The sequence below is a fragment of the Uloborus diversus genome, chromosome 6 (genome assembly GCF_026930045.1).
Source record: "Uloborus diversus isolate 005 chromosome 6, Udiv.v.3.1, whole genome shotgun sequence".
NCBI classification, from domain to species: Eukaryota; Metazoa; Arthropoda; class Arachnida; order Araneae; family Uloboridae; genus Uloborus; species Uloborus diversus.
The window spans coordinates 147,365,322-147,382,825 of NC_072736.1; the positions used below are offsets into that span (position 1 = coordinate 147,365,322).

The 17,504-nt window shown below is 34.5% G+C and overlaps 1 protein-coding gene across 1 annotated transcript in view; it reads left to right on the top strand.

Annotated features, from left to right (window-relative positions):
• The window catches only part of LOC129224080 (KAT8 regulatory NSL complex subunit 3-like), a 43,517-nt gene extending 27,840 nt beyond the window's left edge, over nt 1-15,677 (top strand). Inside the window, exons 9-12 of the mRNA XM_054858481.1 lie at nt 1,003-1,224; nt 4,381-4,602; nt 8,654-8,756; nt 14,179-15,677. Coding sequence (XP_054714456.1) covers nt 1,003-1,224; nt 4,381-4,602; nt 8,654-8,756; nt 14,179-14,393 — 762 coding nt within the window. The 3' untranslated portion in view covers nt 14,394-15,677. The remainder of the gene's footprint in view (nt 1-1,002; nt 1,225-4,380; nt 4,603-8,653; nt 8,757-14,178) is intronic.
• The last annotated feature ends 1,827 nt before the right edge of the window (nt 15,678-17,504 follow it).

Sequence of the window (17,504 nt, forward strand, 5' to 3'; positions counted from 1 at the left end):
TATTGAATATGTAGAAAACCTAATGGCTGTTAAAATCAAAAATTCAGACAATATGCTTCTGAAAAATGCTGTAGCACCCAAGGTCGCCCATATGCAAAGTTGCAGGGGGGGGGCTCAAATATTTTCTCCGTGGTTTAGCTGATTATTTCCCCCGTGGAAACTTATTTCAGGACAGATTAGGGTCATTAAAATTTGACATTTTTATTAACTTATTCATTAATAGCTGGCAAAGAAATGTTTTCACATTTTTGCAAAGAAAAAAGTACTAAAAGCAAGGAAGTTCTAATTTCAAAGGGGGGGGGGGCTCGAGCCCCCCTTGCCCCCTATATGGGCGCCCTTGGTGACACCTTCAAATGAACTTTAATTATTACTTTTTGTATTCAAAAGGTTTTTCTTCCTCTGCTATTTTATAACAAAATTTGCTTCCCCCCCCCCCTGGGCCCCCTGTTCCTATCACTTGGTGAGGATTGACTACAGTGGGGCCCCAAAAACCATTTGGCCTAGGGCCCCCTGCTATCTTAATCGGGCCCTGTCCGTTTCTCATGATCATGTATAGATGCTAATTATAATTATATACATATCTTTATTTATTTATTAATTTTTGCATTTAAAATTTTCTCTTTAACAAATTTCTGAGTGGAAGAAAAGTTTCAAATTATGTTAATTGAATCATCTTCAAAAGTAAAAATATCCTAAAAATCAGTAGTTTATTTTTAACTTTCAAATTATCTTTAGAAAATTGTTCACTTAAAAATATAAATCTTATATCTTGTGGATTACGTTTCCTATGATTTATGTCAATGAACATAAAAACTCAGTTTTTTATTAGTATTCATCTGGTTCCAAGGTACAAAAATTTCTACTGTTTTTCCATTATGTAAGTTTGGCAAGTCTGCTTTAAATTACTTTTATCTTTGTCCTTTTGTTTTTGATGTTATTTTATCACCAATATTTTTATTATTTCATTTTTGTATTAAACATGAAACATTTTAATTTTTTTAGGATCTGACTGATCCTCTGCTGGACAATCAAGCACCAACGCTATTTGTGGTAGGACAGAATGCCAACATGTGCTCCACCGATGATATTGAAGATTTCAGGTCCCGTATGCAGGCTGAGAGTGGACTCATCGTCGTGGGAGGTGCCGATGATTTTTTAAGAATGAATTCAATGAAGATGATGCTTGAAAATATCACCCAAGCAATGGTCGACTACTGCATTTCGGTTAGTTTTTTTTTAATATGGAAGTTTGAGTTATTGTGACTGGGAGAATCTTTTGAATCTTTTAATGGTTAATTTTGGTCATAGAACATTTTCATAAATCATTTGTCATTCTTTGAGATTTTTCATGAGTCTGCTATATCAATGCATTTTTTTAAAATGCATATGTCTGAAATGTTTTGTGATATTCACATGGAATTTTTTTATTATCATTATTATTTTTATTTATTTATTTTTTGAAGAGTTTGTTTCTCAGTCAAAAATAGTATTCCTTGTAAAGTTTGATCTTCTATAAAATGCTGCACAAAAGTGGTATTTTGTGCATTATTAACTTAAGTTATTAACTTAAGTGGTATGTACTGCTTAAAAATTAAATATCCTCTAAGTCTACTAATTTGCCCTGAAAACAAAACAGTTTCTGTACAATTCCATACATTTACAGTGCATAACACAAAGTGTTGTATTGTATTAGTTTATAGGTGTGGGTTCCAAACAAGTCATTTCTTTTGTAAGATCTAGGAAATTATTCTTGTAAGGGATTTATTTATTTTTTATGTATTTATTATTTATTTATTTATTCATTATTTTTTTTTTACTAATAAGAGAAAAGTAATTACCCACTTTTATTGCTTTATAACATTATATTTTTTGGACAGTGCATACAGACAGACAATTTAAAATGCATTGTTTATCAGTGCCATACAGTGGTGTCCAACCTTTTTTTTTACCTAAGATCCATGCTGCATATTACAATGAATCTACAACAACCCAAGCTCATAAAATTTTAGTATAAGGTGAGTTGGGGGAAGTGCAGCCTTAAATTGTATAGTTCGACTTTATTAAGGCCTAGACATTACAAGACTTGATACAATTTTTTTAATTTTTATTTCGTATGTTACCTGTTTTAGTGTGTTTCCCAAGACCTGAGCCTGTTAAAATCATTGCAGGTAAAAAAGTTGAAATTTTTTTTAAAAACTATTGTGCTCTAGGGCCGCACTTTCTCAATAAAAGTGGGGCAAGTGCATCACCTATCTGAATTTTTTTTAAAAACCGTTTGAGAAAATAAGGGACAAGTGCAATCAATAGAGTAATTTTTCCTGATTAAAAACGATTTTTTTTATTTTTATTTTCATCTATTCATTGGGAAGTTATTACATTTTTCCTAACGAAACCTGTCAATGTAAAATGAAGAACGCTCAAGGAACAATGGATTATCAAACAAAATTATGAAGTTTTTATTTTAAATTAAATAAGGAACATGAAAGATAACTTTTATTATGCTAATAAGCTTAAAAAAACAAAAACAAAACTTGCATATCAAGGAATAATCTTTAAAACTTGAATATCAACGAACTTATAAAATAGTAACTTAATAGTACAAAAGGTAATGATACAACTGACAAAAGGTAACATGTCTTCGGCGAACTTGAACATATTTTTTTTGTATAAGTACACTTAGTATATTAATTAACAATTATTTTATATTATATTCTGAAAACGTTACTTGGAATATCAAATTTCCTGAACAATCTGAAGAGGGATTTGGAAGGATTGATACAATGTCGTCGTCTTGGATCTCGCTAACGTCAGTGCCTCAGATTGTCGGCAATCATGTGTTCTATCGCAACAGATATTGCAGGTGGCTGGACCATCGTTTTGGACTTCACTCCACGCCGACATTTCAGATGATCCTGTAATGTTGCCTGCGATATTTTGAAATGCCGCCTCGCACCTTTACAGGTTAGGATACCTGAACGTATCGCTTCTAAAGCAGCAGAAAGTTCCTCCCGACGGCAGGAGCCAGCTTTTGACGTTATTATTTTGTAATTCCGCACCATCTTTACTAAAAATATAAAAAATATTGGAGCAATATAGACTAGTGACACTTATTGTTAGTTAGACAATGATGCAGGGTTTAAAAATTAATTAGATTGCTACATTAAATCGTTGCAAGGCAAATCATATCTGTCATAAAAGAACATTGCCAGATTAATGGGAAAGTGCAGCCCCAAAAAATGCGAGGCTGCACTTGCCCCTTTTTTTTGGGCCGCACTTTCCCAGTCGTATAATTTTCTCTGGCAAGTGCAGCCCTAAAATTAATTGATTTCAAAGTAAAAAATAATGAATCTCAGCATTAAAAATATGAAAAGTAGACATGAAAAAGTTGTACTTACATTTTGGAAGCACGAAAAAGTGAGAACAACAACAGAAGAAACGATGATTTCTCGAACCATAACAACATTGCACTGTAGTGGGAATGAGAAAAGTTAGGAAACGAGGGAGGGAGTAGAGTTATCATTCAAGTAGCGCAATCTAACGCACGCAGTGCATAGTAATAACGTTTACCAAGCTACCCAGATGGCAGCAGCCCTTGCAGATATTCCCAGTTTCTGATTATTGACCTAAGCCGCACTTGCCCCAAGACCGCACTTACCCCAACTGACCTTATAACATTGTTTTGAGGCAAAGTCCAATCTTTAATTTTTCAAACTTGGGCAAAATCCTTTTACTACCGCCCTTAACCATCTTTCTTCTATTTCATATCAAGCTTCAAGGACCGTACCCCTTCTCCAATTCCCCCCCCCCCTCATACAGAGATAGGATGATATTGGGACCCTTAGAAGTTACCACCTGATGCAAGGCCTGACTTGCTCCCCCTTGATCCGACACTGTGTCATGATATTGGAAAAAAAGGGGGTGGGGAATACGAACTTAAAAATATTTGTTATCACTACAAGATTTTATTAATAGTTTGCAACTTTCTCCGATACCAATTTCTGAATATTTTGGTCTAAATTTGTAACTTTTGCCCGCATTTTGGAAACTGAAACAGAGGGGAAAGAAATGGAACTTTCAGCAACAAAGTAGTGGGGAATTGCTTTAATTGGCTGCCACACTTTTTTGTATGGTCTTGCCGTTATTTTTTTGTAAAAAAAATGCAGTTTTCCATCAGTAACATTGAACATAGCAGGTCATACAAGTCAGTTTTGCTAGCCATAGGTTGGGCTGGTGGAATACGTTTTAAAGGAATTTAATTTGTTTTGTGCTTGACTACTATGTAAAAATAAAGTGCACAGAATTATAATGTGAGATCTGAACTGTCTTAGAATTTGAAGTTGGAAGTATACTCATACCTGTATGATCATAATTTTCTTTCAGGAAGAAGTCAGTGATTTCTTGCTTTCTGTTTTTGCAAAACTTCCACAAACGTCAGCGCCCCAACCTATGAGTAAAATATGCTCTCCAATTAAAGAAGAAAGATCAAGGTCTACAGAAGTACAAGAGGGTGAGAAACGAAAGAGAAGAAAACCGAGAGAGTACTCTCCCGAAATTTTCCCGGCTCGGAAGAAAACGAAGATTTCTCAAACTGTTTCTAGAAGGGTTAGTTACTTAAAAACCTTTGTTTTCTTTATTACTAGTAATATTAGCTAGGATATTTTAAAGAATAAATAAGATATCAAAGGCAGGTACATTTTGAATTTAAGAAATCTTAGTCAAATTGTATGCTCATTTGGCTAAAAAAAATTCATTCAAATGCTGTAAAGTGCTCTCTGGGTGTCTACAGCCTGAAAAGCCTTGAAAGTCCTTGATTTTCTTATTCTCACAAGCCAAACTTGTGACTTGATTAGTGTAGTAAAACCTATGGCATAGAACAGAGTTTCCCGAACTGTGGTCCTTGGACCCCGGGGGGGGGGGGGGGTCTGCGGTGCTATCCAGCTAAAACGTTAAATATAATTGATATTGTAGGAAGAGTAACGATATTTTTGATAAAAAGGAAGCATATTTATGAGGGATAAAAAAAGTTCTTGCTTAAGTAAATGCAGGGCGCAGCAGCTCCTCCCCTCGGAACTCTCGGAAGTAAACACACTACACATTAATTAATTTTCTGTACATGACGAAGTTCATATTGTTACAAATCGTTTTTAAGTAAAATGCAAACGCAACGCAGACTGAAAACGCATAGCAGATCCTAATCACAGCATTATGACGCTGCCAGGGTAGGCTTGTCCGAACCATAGTTAATATTTAAAATCCTAATTCACCCTAAAAATACATCTCATATGCAAAATTAACACACTTAAACTAGGCTAACAGTGCTTAGTTCACTAACTTCAAAAGTTCACTTTTATTAGTAGATTTGTTGCAGAAATTTGGTGATATTTTTTTTATTCCTAATTGAATTTCAAATAGAGATTTACTTCCGTAACTCAAAATAGTAATGTAAAAAATGAAAACCAGACAATAGCTCTGAAAAATATACAGAGCAATGAATAAATAAATTTAAAGTGGAAAAAAGCATAAAAATATATTAGAAAACATAGATTTAACTGTGCAAAAATCTTTTTTTGCGTGGGAAGGGGGGGGGGGGGTCTGCGAAGTTCGTAATTTTTTTTGAGGGGGTCTGCATAGGTCTGAAGTTTGGGAACCTCTGGCGTAGAAAGTTCTTCTAAAAAGAGGGTTTTATTATAATTATTATTTTTTTTAATCCATAGGCAGAAAAAAAAAGTAAAAAAAAAACCCCATCCTAGCAGAAATGAATATGTTTTATCCCAGGGATTTATAACTTTTATGTTTTTTTCCATCAGAGATGTGCTGATTTAAAGGCATTTATAAAAAAAATATGTTTTATGTATCTTTAAAATTTGGTTGCTGAAGGTAAATAAAATAACGCATTTGCTGTTGTTAAAACTGCATAATCATTAATACATAATTAAGGTTTCAGATATATTTTTATGTTTTGTCTTAGCACATATCTCTATTTTGTACACTACTGCTTAAGAAGTTAATTCATTACAATTAAAATACCGTGAACTAAATACTTAAATGCATATTTCTGACTTATCATGTAAGTTGTTTTTGGTTTCCAGGGGTCTGGCCAGAGGAAATTTGGGTCCATTAACTGACCCTTCACAAAAATCCAATCAACCAAAACGGATCTTTCACAAAATCTCGATCAATCAAAGAGGACCCTTCACAAAATTCTGTTAAACAAAAACGGATCTTTCATGAATTGTTTATTGAAAGAGCAAATCTCAAATCATAATAATGCAGCATATTTCGGTGTATAAAAACGATAATGTTTGGAACCTTTTTTAAAGTTAAATTAGAGGGATTAGCTTATACAAAATCTGCTAATTTTGCAAAAAAAAAAAAAGGCACTGTTGTGATGCTCCTACAAGTGATAAATAACTACTATTTGTTGTTGATTTCTTTGAAAGAAATTAATAGCTGAAAGACAGTTTGGTTTATAATTTTGCTTGTTTGTTTTATGCAGTGGCGTTTTGTAAACTTCTCTGAAAAAGCGTCAACCTTCTCTGAATAGGCGTCCTAAGCACTTTTCTCCCCTCTCGTGAGTATAATAAACAATAATATACAGCGAAATGAACTTAGCAAAGTATAGTAGGGGTGGGAGGAAAATGTGATTGCTTCAGATAGGGTTACCAACTTCAAACTTAGCGTCTGGCGGTGTGATGTTTAACTGCTTATCGCCACTAAGCGTCTGGCGGTGCGATGTTTACCTGTTATTTTGTGAGAAAGTTATATGAGTTTGATTTTTTGATGCTACAAAGGATAATTAACTTTAAATAAACTCTTTTATTTACCGTTTTTTCTTTAGATGCCTACATTTTGAAAAACGCAATAATTTTACATCCAATATGAGAATCATATTTTATTCTTTTTTCAAGCTAACTTTGCTTTATTAGGACGCAAATAAATGAAAAGTCTCTTTATTTTTGTAACAATGCTTTTTTAAAGTTTTTAAAGCGGAATTCCATTTTCTTTTATGAGTCAAAAATTAAAATGCTGAAGAAGCGATGGTTGGTTTTTTATTTTATTTTATTTATTTTTATTATTATTATTATTATTTTTTTTTTTTTTTGCTTCAACTGTGTCCAGATATTAATGATATGTTTATCATAGGACTCTAAAATGCAATTATAAAATAATTTTATCAAAAATATTTATTTTACAAGCCGTTTTTATACTTTTGATGCCTTCACTTTGAGGATTACGATATCTTTTCATTCGCTATGGGAATCTGATTTTTCGAATTTTTGATGCTTAAGTACGCTTTGTTAAGAGGTAAACAAATATTTTTTTTTTGTAAAAATCACGGAGTTTATAAGCTTTAAATGAAATTCTGTGCTCTTTTACAGTGTCTTTGTTCAAAAAGTTAAATGCTAACCCCCCCCCCCCCCACCTGAATTTCTTTGTTACAATTATTTTAAATACTATACATATAACATTTCTAGTACGATTTAACATAATGTAGAATGGTAAATATTGATACTTGAGGGGTGCCCATATCCCAGAGAGCAATGTTGCCCCCCCCCCCCCATACTCAAAAAACACTCAAGAATGATATTCTCAACAGAAAAGAGGGAAAATACTCTGCTTTAAGTGTCAATGATGCAGTTTGTGCCATCTCAAAATTCTAAAATTTTGCTTTTACATTTTTTTTTTTTTTTTTTTTTTTTGCAAAATTGATTTTCACAAAATTATTAGATTTTTCACAAAAAACGGACTTTGTGAAAAATCCTGGACAGACCCCTTGATTCATTTATTCCATTCATCACCCATCCTTAATTTTTACTATGAAAAGCCCTGGAAAGTTACTCAGCAAATAGTGTATTGTATAAACCTTGATCTTCATATATTTCATCAAATTCTGCGAGCTTTACAAACTTGTTGCATACACTTTCATCTTTCAAGTAAATTGTTTGCTTATAAAATACATTACTTCTAGCATAATTTATATTTTGTTTTTTGTTGAATGCATGAAATAAAGTAGAATTACTTTTTGAAAAATTTGATGTCTTTGATAAGTAACATAATTAAACAATAAATTGTGTATTATTCATGTCATTTTATTTTTACTATTTCATTTAGGGAGGAAACTTGAATAGAATTAAAGTTTATGATATTGTAAAATGGGGGAATATTGCTCCTCTAGGGATAACATAGCTCCAAAAAGTAAAATTTTTTTTACTCATTTTCGGTCTTGTATTGACAACTTGCCCACCTGTTTACTGTTATCTTTTACCTAGTTGAAAGAAATTCCGCATTGTCAACCACTTCGTCACTGAAGTCCTTCGAAAATCAGTAAAAAACTTGAACACTTTTTGGAGCAATGTTATCCCTAGAGGAACAATGTTTCCCTGTTTTACGGTATGTTTTAGCTGTTTAATACCAGAATTCAAAAATCTTTTTGTTTGTTGAGTTGTTTGATTTAAATCAATGCAGTGTACACACCTTTTGCATATTTCAAATGATTTTTATAAAAATTGTTCATTTGCTGTTTCAAATGCTTTTCCTTTCAACTTATTTTATATGTTTAAGTTAAAAATGAATGAGAACATATTCCATTTTAAACAAATTCTTATTTTCCTTGTTTTAAAATTTGGTAAGCACATTTGATTTTAATTTTCAGCATTCAACTTCTGGTGCACATATGAAGATTGTGGGATCTGATTCTGAATCCTCCAGTTCTGAGCCAACTGTTACCCCCAAAAATTATCGTGCCCCTAAAGCAGGTAATTTTTCAATCCCTACTGTTAGTTCACAATCTCATTCTATAGGGGAAGCTGCTGTACCCACGGACAAAATTTACTCTTCAATTTTTGCTGGTCTCTGGGAATGGATAATCGATCGGAAAACTTTTCTGGCAGATACTACAACTCATCATCTAATTTGGCAATTTTTGTCAGGTGAAAATCTCAAAGCTTTCAACCTCAAAAAAAATTTCTTAAAAACCACCTTTTGTCCGTGGGTACAGCAACCCGTTCCCCCAGCGAACAGGTGCCTTTGTACCCATGGACATATAAAGCAATAATATATAAATAGGTCTGAGGAACTAATTTATACTCAATGCATTTTCATAAGCCATTTTATATTGAAATACTTCAAGCATCCTTTGAAAATAACATTAAATAACATATCCAACAGAAATTGAACTTTGAAAATTAATCGAAGGTTTTTTTCAATTTTTTAAATTTTCCTTCATTTTTAACTTCAGTGATCTCTTTAAAAAAGTTACAAGTCTTAAGAGAGTTAATGATGTTATGAATAATTAATATGTTTTAAACAAAAAAATAACTAGATTCATGATAGTATGGCTCTCTATGTACTTACATAATAACTTCAATTTATATGCAAATTGAAACCTTTAACCAAAATTAACCCTTTACAAATGAAACTCAGTTTAGATTAAACCAACAAAAATCTAGAAAAGGAGACTTCAAATAAAAACAGGTGGGATTGACGGTCTGTAAGTCCTACAACAGGTGTGGGACTTCAACACTATATTTTCAAGTCGTACTTCAAATTCATCATCATTGTTGAAAGCAAATTTCGGACGTTGATGACAAGGCACCATTTTGAAGTACTTCACATTGTAAGAAGACTCATGTGTGACCCAAGGAGACGAAAAATTGCTGTCCGTGATACACATGGTTGTGTGTCCTTGGGTACAAAGGTATGCCATTTTGGTTTTACTAGGTAGTCACATCGACAGGACCAGTTTTACAACATTAACTAGTATGTTGTGGCCATCACGAAACTTTCTTCTATATTTTTCTTTTTTTTTTCTGATCCCTCCCCATGCTTGACGAGGAAGCAATATTCCCAACAAAAACAAAATTACACATGCAAAAACTTGACTACCATCCCAATGTCTGAATTATTTTAAAAGCAAAGCAAAGAGCGAAAATTGAAAGTAATTTTAAAAGCCTTGCTTGAATTAATTACAAATATTTTATTTGTTAACAAACATAAGATGGCAACAGTTAAAAAATTTTAAATCATTGAGATAATATTTTCCGATCATTTCCATTCAATTAAAATCACGAGAAATACGCAGACGACAATCTATTACGATTTATCTTTCTTATTGTTGCATTAATAAAGCCTATTTTTATTCAAAAAAAAAAAATCAACACCTCTTGGGAGCGATTTGCGGTCAAAATTGAACCAATGCCTGTTTTACGTATGGATTCACATATATTCCAAATTTCAACCAGAACGTAGCATTACTTCTTGAGATAGGGCACTCACAATGGAAAAAAAAGAACGGGCGATTGCGCTACCCCCTTTTTAGCTGTTGACACCAAAATAAAATCAGCTCTTATACCCACTAAGGACTACTTGCCGATAAATTTTTCTTTCATTCTGTTCATTATTTCTTGAGATACAGCAGTCACAATCGACGACAAAAAACGTTCTATAGCTCAACCCCCGTTTGAGTTATTGACACCAAAATTGAATCAGCACCTGTTCCTGTTAATGACAACATATGGACCAAATTTTGTCTGATTCCGCCAGTTACTTCCTGAGGAATAGCAAGCACGCGTAACTCAAAAAACGTCCCATTGCTCCACCCCCCCTTGGAGGGAATTCGCGCCAATAACCAATGGGCACAAGTTCACATAGGGGCACATATGTGTACCAAATTTCGTTCGATTTCATGCGGTAGTTTTTGCTGTAGAGCGGCCACAAAAAAACTGGTCACACACAGACGTGACACACATACACACACACACACATACACACACATACACACACAGACAGACAGACATTTTCCAAAAATAGTCGAAATGGACTCAGCACACCTCAAAACGTTTCAAATCCGTCAAAATTCGAAATTCGAAAATTTGCACGAATCCAATACTTTCTTCTATGTATTAGATATAGAAGAAAGTAAAAATCAGAAACAAAAACCTTCAAAATATAAGGAATCATGATACCTGCAACAAAAATGAATAATACAATCCACGAGGGAGTAAAAAAAAGAAATTGTTTCATGTTTTTTTTTACTTAGATCCTACTGAAACCGAAAAAAATGTGATAGAATCTTAAATGTTCGTTTGGTGGCGTTGAAACTTTCTGGGGTATTGGAGAGTGTTGTGACACACACGTTGAACCCCCAATTAGGATCCCTCTCGACGATACCTGAAATTTCCCGACCAACGTCCGTAGGTACAACCGTCCGTGGGTACAGCAGCTTCCCCTATATAGGGTAACAGACAAGGGTCCAGTATCAGACAGTCGTAAGTTTGGATTTGAAAAAAAGGAGAATTTTAGGCGGGTTAAAATTGCTGTTGCTGCAACCCATGAATAAGGTGCAACCATCTAGTGTTCTCGAGTGAAATTTTATGAGCCCAGTTGGTATTTACAAGGCAGTGGCGGAAGGTTTTGAACAGCCATCACGAGGTCTGCCATTGTTTCATGTTCATTTGAATTTTATAAGGTTTTAGATCTAAAAAATTAAGAATATATTAGGAGTTAACTTTTTTTTAAATATTAATTATTAATACAGTCGGACCCCGATTTAACAAATTCATCAAGACCAAAACTTTTATGCGTTAAATTGAGGTTATTCGTAAAATCGGGATGCGAAAAAAATGTATAAAATAATTGCACTTAGCTCATTTAAAAGATTTAATAAGCAACTGCACAAACATATCCATAAGTAGAAAGTGTACACTTTTTATTCAGCATTCCGCGACTTATTAGACACTTGTTAATTTGAAAACTTAAGGTGCTGAATAATAGATGCTTCACAATTTCCTTAACTCTTTACTCTCCATATGGGACTTTATGGAGAGAAGAAAATGCTTGTTATTTAGTACTTGCTGCACGAGAGATGTTTTTAGTTCCCAAGCCATGTATTACTTGGTACTATATGGTATTTATTGGGTATTTATTACTTTTCCCCAAGTCATTGGGAAAAGTAAGTTTTAATGCGAGTTAATTATCGCTTTCTGCATCAGAATTGCTATTCATTGGTTGCCCCCTCTCCCATCAAAAAAGGCTGATTCCAACAAAAGTATTTTTCTGCTTCAGACAAAATTGATATAGTAATTGGAAAGCAATCCAAAATTTCATAACTCAAATAAACAAAAAAAAAAGTTTTTTTTTGGCTGTTAAAATAATTCGTTAATTCGGGGTTTGTAATTCGGTAAATAGAGGTTTCTGCCTTCCTTTTAGTCGTGGAAGAAAATAAAATTCGTTAAATCAGGGTCTGACTGTACATATTTTATAATTTTTCCTGATAAATAGTATGTTTTCCATTGAAATACCTAAACTAAAACTCCAAGGGCAAACAAGATGGGCCAAGGTCTACTCTGCCCATCTCCGTTTTTGTGACCGAGGGCTCTAGGGTGCAAGGCAGATGTTCCATTTAAAGTCGACTGAACGCAGAATCCCCAGTGTGTAGTTCCTAAGCACACTTGGTACTCATTTTATCGACCCACTGAAGGAATGAAGGGAGGAGTCAACCATGCCCAACCCACAAATCGAACCCTGGTCTATGGTGTGGAAATGCGAAATGCTAACACTTGCCCACTGGGCTTCAAAATAGATGTACCTATACAGTAATATCTGACTTATACGTAGTTGCGAGGGACTAATGAAAAAATTACACATAAGTTGGAGATGCATATAAATGAAATTCAACTGTATTTTTCAACCAAATTAAGTTTAAGGATAAATAAATAGCAGAAACTTCTAAAGTGGTAGTTAGTTTCATTTTAGTGAATTTGTCCAATTAAAAACCGTATAGGTTGATTCAAAAAGAATCTTGGGGGTTTCAGACCTGTAAATTTTCTAAGCGTAAAAAGAAATTTTTTTTTCACTTAAGTAAATCATCCTAATATTTTCAATCTGCGCTTGACCTGACTATCAAACAATATCGCACTTGTATTCAAACTTAATGTTAAAACATTCTAAAGACGTTCATTGTGCCCTTCTGCTGACATCTGAACGATATCACACCTGCACCAAACTTCTGTCATATATGTTGTATCTTGTCCACTGCCACAGAAGCGCATGATGCAGAGATCTGATTTTTCAATTCATCAAGATTAGCGGGTAATGGGGGTACAAGCACAGTATCCTTTACTGTAAAGGATATGTAATACATATCCTGCACCAAAAAAAAAAAAAAAAAATATCACATGGTGCTAGGTCTGGGGGGAGCCAATTATAAACTCACCTTTCCCTTGATTGCCATTTTGGCTAGGTGAATAACAACAAGCAGGAGACGTGCAATGACATCTAGCGGTAGCCAAATGTAATTTACAGCTCGCTCTTTTAATCAAGCTCCACCAGAGAGCATCCTGTAGGTCCTCATTCCTAAATGGATTTTTCCTTATGAAAACCCTGCCAATCTGTCTCATTCACCCTGTATTACAGTCCATGTATTTAGAATTAGCGTGTCAAGGCCAAATAACTTTCCTACGCTCCATCCTTACTAGTTGTTATGGTTTCAGCACTATAAACATTTTCCCCATGCTGCTTTTTGCAACATATAACATTTGCAGAAGCAACTTGGGGAGAAAATAAAAGGTTTCCAAAGGGGTTTTCCGCTCATTTCCCCTTTTACGGAGGTGGAAATTAAGAGTCCAAAGGTCCAAAAAAAAAAAAAAAAAAAAAAAAAAATGGCTTGAGAAGGGGGAGAGAAAAATTTTCTTCAAATGGTAAGTTTGCTGAGCTTCACAGTACTTTTATTTTCTGATACCCCTAGGCTCTAAAGAATCAAAGATAGGCTACATATAGGTTTCTTCACATTTCTAACCCCTGAATGAACTAAACAAATATGTGAAATTTTTGGAAACATTCCTACAGTTGCTTCGACACAATATCCAGGTTTTTCTGGAAAGATTAATTTCAGACTTTGAAAAATATTCAACATAACATGGTTTTGATTGAAAAACTCTTCAGCGTAAGAATGAAAATATACCATTAGATAACTAAGCAAAAATCAAAAGAGCTAACAATTTTTTCGTCATTTTTCAAGATAACAAGAGTATACTGTTCTGTTTTTTCTAATATTTGTTTCTGAAAACCTCTTTCAAAATTATTAAAATTTGCTCTCTGCAGAAGTGCATTTTTATATCTTTCATGAGTACTGGTTATTAGATTCATTGATTTTTTATTGTGCTTTATTCCCTTCTTTAGGCAAAAAGAAACACGAAAAAAATACAGGAAGGTCTGGTTCAAGCACATGGAGGAGGAGGACAACATCAAAATCAAAAACTTCAAGCAAAACTGAGGACCACTCTGGAAAAAGCTGTCCGTCCAGAACAGGAGTATTCAGATCCTGTAGTAAATCCCAAGAAATCTTCCAAGACATCTTTACCATTTTCCAAGCAAATTTCTTCAAAGAAGAATGATCCGGTAGATGTGGAGAAAGCTTTTGGCAATGATAGCAGGTTCCTTCCACGTCCTTTAACGCCACAGGAGCCCGAAGACACCGTATCGGCTGAAGAGACGGAGAAAGTGATGGCTGAAATGGAAGCAAAAGGTGAATTAGCAATGGGTGAATCCTCAAATGCTGTAGCTTTAAATGACGCTTCAGAGTTGAATTCATCTCTTGAAAAAGTAGATAAAATAATTCCGTCTACCTCAACTGGTGCTTTGACATTTACTTCTACACCAACTGGATTGATGCCGAGTACTGAAACAAAAGCAACTCCAGTTGTTCCTCCTGTGTCAAATTTCGGAAATGTTCTTCTGGAAGACAAAACATTATCGCCGAGTATTCTTCAAAGTTTAAAAATGGCTGGTCCAGTCAATGTTTCCGAAATCAGCCGCCAAGGCCCAAACTAAAAGCCCGACCAAGTCGACAATCATCACTATTCCTTCTGTTAATGCAGCAAAACTGCTTGCTTCTAGTCCATCTATCAAAGGCCAACCAGGGAAGATGATACAGTTGCTTTCCAAAGCGAATATTCCCGGTGAACATTGTTAGACACGATCCTGCCGTTGCTTCTACTTCAGCCAACTTTGGAGAGGCTTCTGATCAGTTCGCTCACTCGTTCATATCGACAAATTGGTCTCTGTAGCGGCACCAAAAGAAGTGGTCAAGAAAGTTACTTTCCCTTCTCCACTTGCAAGGCTTGCTATAGGAAGTGAAAACCCATAGTCAGTTAGGCAGTAAAATATTTCAAAAACATACAAAGGTGAATCCTTCTCATGTTCGTATTGAAACGCCTGAGGAAATAGCTGAAAAGAATTTAGCCGTTCAAGCTCTAAACAATAGTTTTGGTTCTGATTTTCCAAGCACCTCTTCGGGTGAACCTGGCTACTCTATATGTTATGCTAAACCTGATGGCTCTGTCATATCTCATACGGTCACTGGTCCCGGTTATGTACATTACCTATCGAAAAAATCCTACTCCTAACCCTGGTGCAAAGTCTAATCGAGGTATCATTGGTCAACACCAAGCTATTGCAAAAAAAAATTTTTAGATATAACAAATAATTTTTTTATGCACAAAGTAGTATTTTACCTCAAAATTGTCATCAATCACTTTTCTTGTAGTGTAATGTCAATAACATTGAAAGACATTTATTTCACATAAGGTTATTGTTACATACGTTGTAAAAATTTGTACATATTTCTGTACATGTGTTCAGTTTTGCATTTGTATTTGCAAATGTACATAGCATTAAAACAATTGAATTTGTTTGTCTGAATATTATTTATTCTTTTATATAAAATTAAACTGACTACCAAACGGCACGACCCTTGAGGGTCACGGATCTGGATAAAATTCTGGGACTTTGGTCAATTCCCACTAGATATGAGTACAGGTAAAGCGGTTTGACTGCATAGGCCCTAATTTGGGCCATAATGGGAGTCCAAAATTTCTAGTTTTGCTCGAGAAAAGCAATGGTTTTTTCCTTAGAAATCAACCTTTTTTAGCTCTTTTCTTTGCAGTATCGCATAATTGAATGCATTCACAGTGTAGAGTAAATTTCACCGCCCCTACTTTGTACTAACAAGAGGCACAACAGATGTTAGGAGCGCAAATATTGTGCCAAAGTTTCAAATTTCAAGGAAAGCGCTTTTGTAGTTTTCGGGGCTTTGCTGTTTTGGAGCCAAACAAAAGTTTATCCTGATTCTTGACATTCAAGTTTTTACTGTCTGAACCAGACTGATTTTGCAGGACTCCAGAATTGCAATGGAGTTTTCATTGGAAATTTGAAACTTAGGGACAATATGTACTCTCCCCAGGACCATGGGTGCAAGACCTTCCGTCTTAGGACAGATTTCCGTCTTGGACAAAATTTCCGAGACGGAAAGAAATTCAATGACTTTCCTTCAGTTTTTACTTAAAAAAGAAAACTTGAGTGTTTGAAAAATATGCTTCAATATTACTGGATCGTTCCATAACCGCGAATTTAAATCGACATTCTCTCGAATTTCCGTCATGGGCTTGTTTTGTTTGCGTGCTTTTGAAGGAGTGGCTTTGAGACTTGCGCCGTTTGACTTTTTTTTAGGTTGCTCTGTTATTTCCAACTGCAGACCGCGGAGTTGCTCGCTATTCTCCCTGATTTTTCGAATTAATCGTATTTAGCCTTTTCTCTTGCATTTTTGATCATCCTTTCGTTTTTTTTTTTTCATTTGCGTTTTTTTCTTTTTTTTTGCAAACTTTATACGCATAAATAAAAATTATGTGCGCTCTTAAAATGTCTTCAAGTTGAATCTGAACCACCGATTTGAGAGTGATTGCTGACGGAATGAAATGTTTACACCCACAGCAATGGGCGTCCACATCCCAGGTAAAACGGAAACTATCAGGGATTTTGAAGATTTTTAGTCAAAATTTGAATTTTTAAAAAAATTGGGGGAAAATTTCAAGCTGGTTTGAAACACCAATGGGCAACTGTTCTGCATTTTTGGCATGTTTCTGGTAAAAATATTCTAAAATTTGAGGAATCACTAAATTCTACTGTCTTTCAATCTAACACTCGCTAGAATGGAAATCATGGGGGGGGGGGGGGGGGGAAGAAAATAACGGCAGAACGAGTTTGCGAAAAAAACGCTGCTCTTGCAATAAGTAAGGGTAAGTCCGCAAATTAACCCACGATACTGTGGTCTTAAAACGTTTATATTTTGGACAATCTAAGGTGGGGGGGGGGGGGGTACTCAAGGGCTCTAGAATAAAATATCGATAAACTGAATTGAAAGCCTTTTTTACGCTAGGAGTGGTTCGGATTTTCTCCTTTGGAAACTATTAAAAATTAAGTTAAAAATGATTAGGCTGTTTTAATGATGTAAAAATGGGGAGGAGGAGGTAAAAAAAAACAAAAAAAAAACGGAAAACTGGAGTCTTAAAAACACTAATTTAGGCAATCATTGGTGAATTTATGAGAAATGGTTTTTGGTGTTCTAATCTGACAATGTTTTTGTAGCTGATGTATTAAAAACAATTTGAGGCTGTACTTAAATGACTTAAGGAAGTTGAGTCTATACTTAAATGACTTAATGGAGTTCG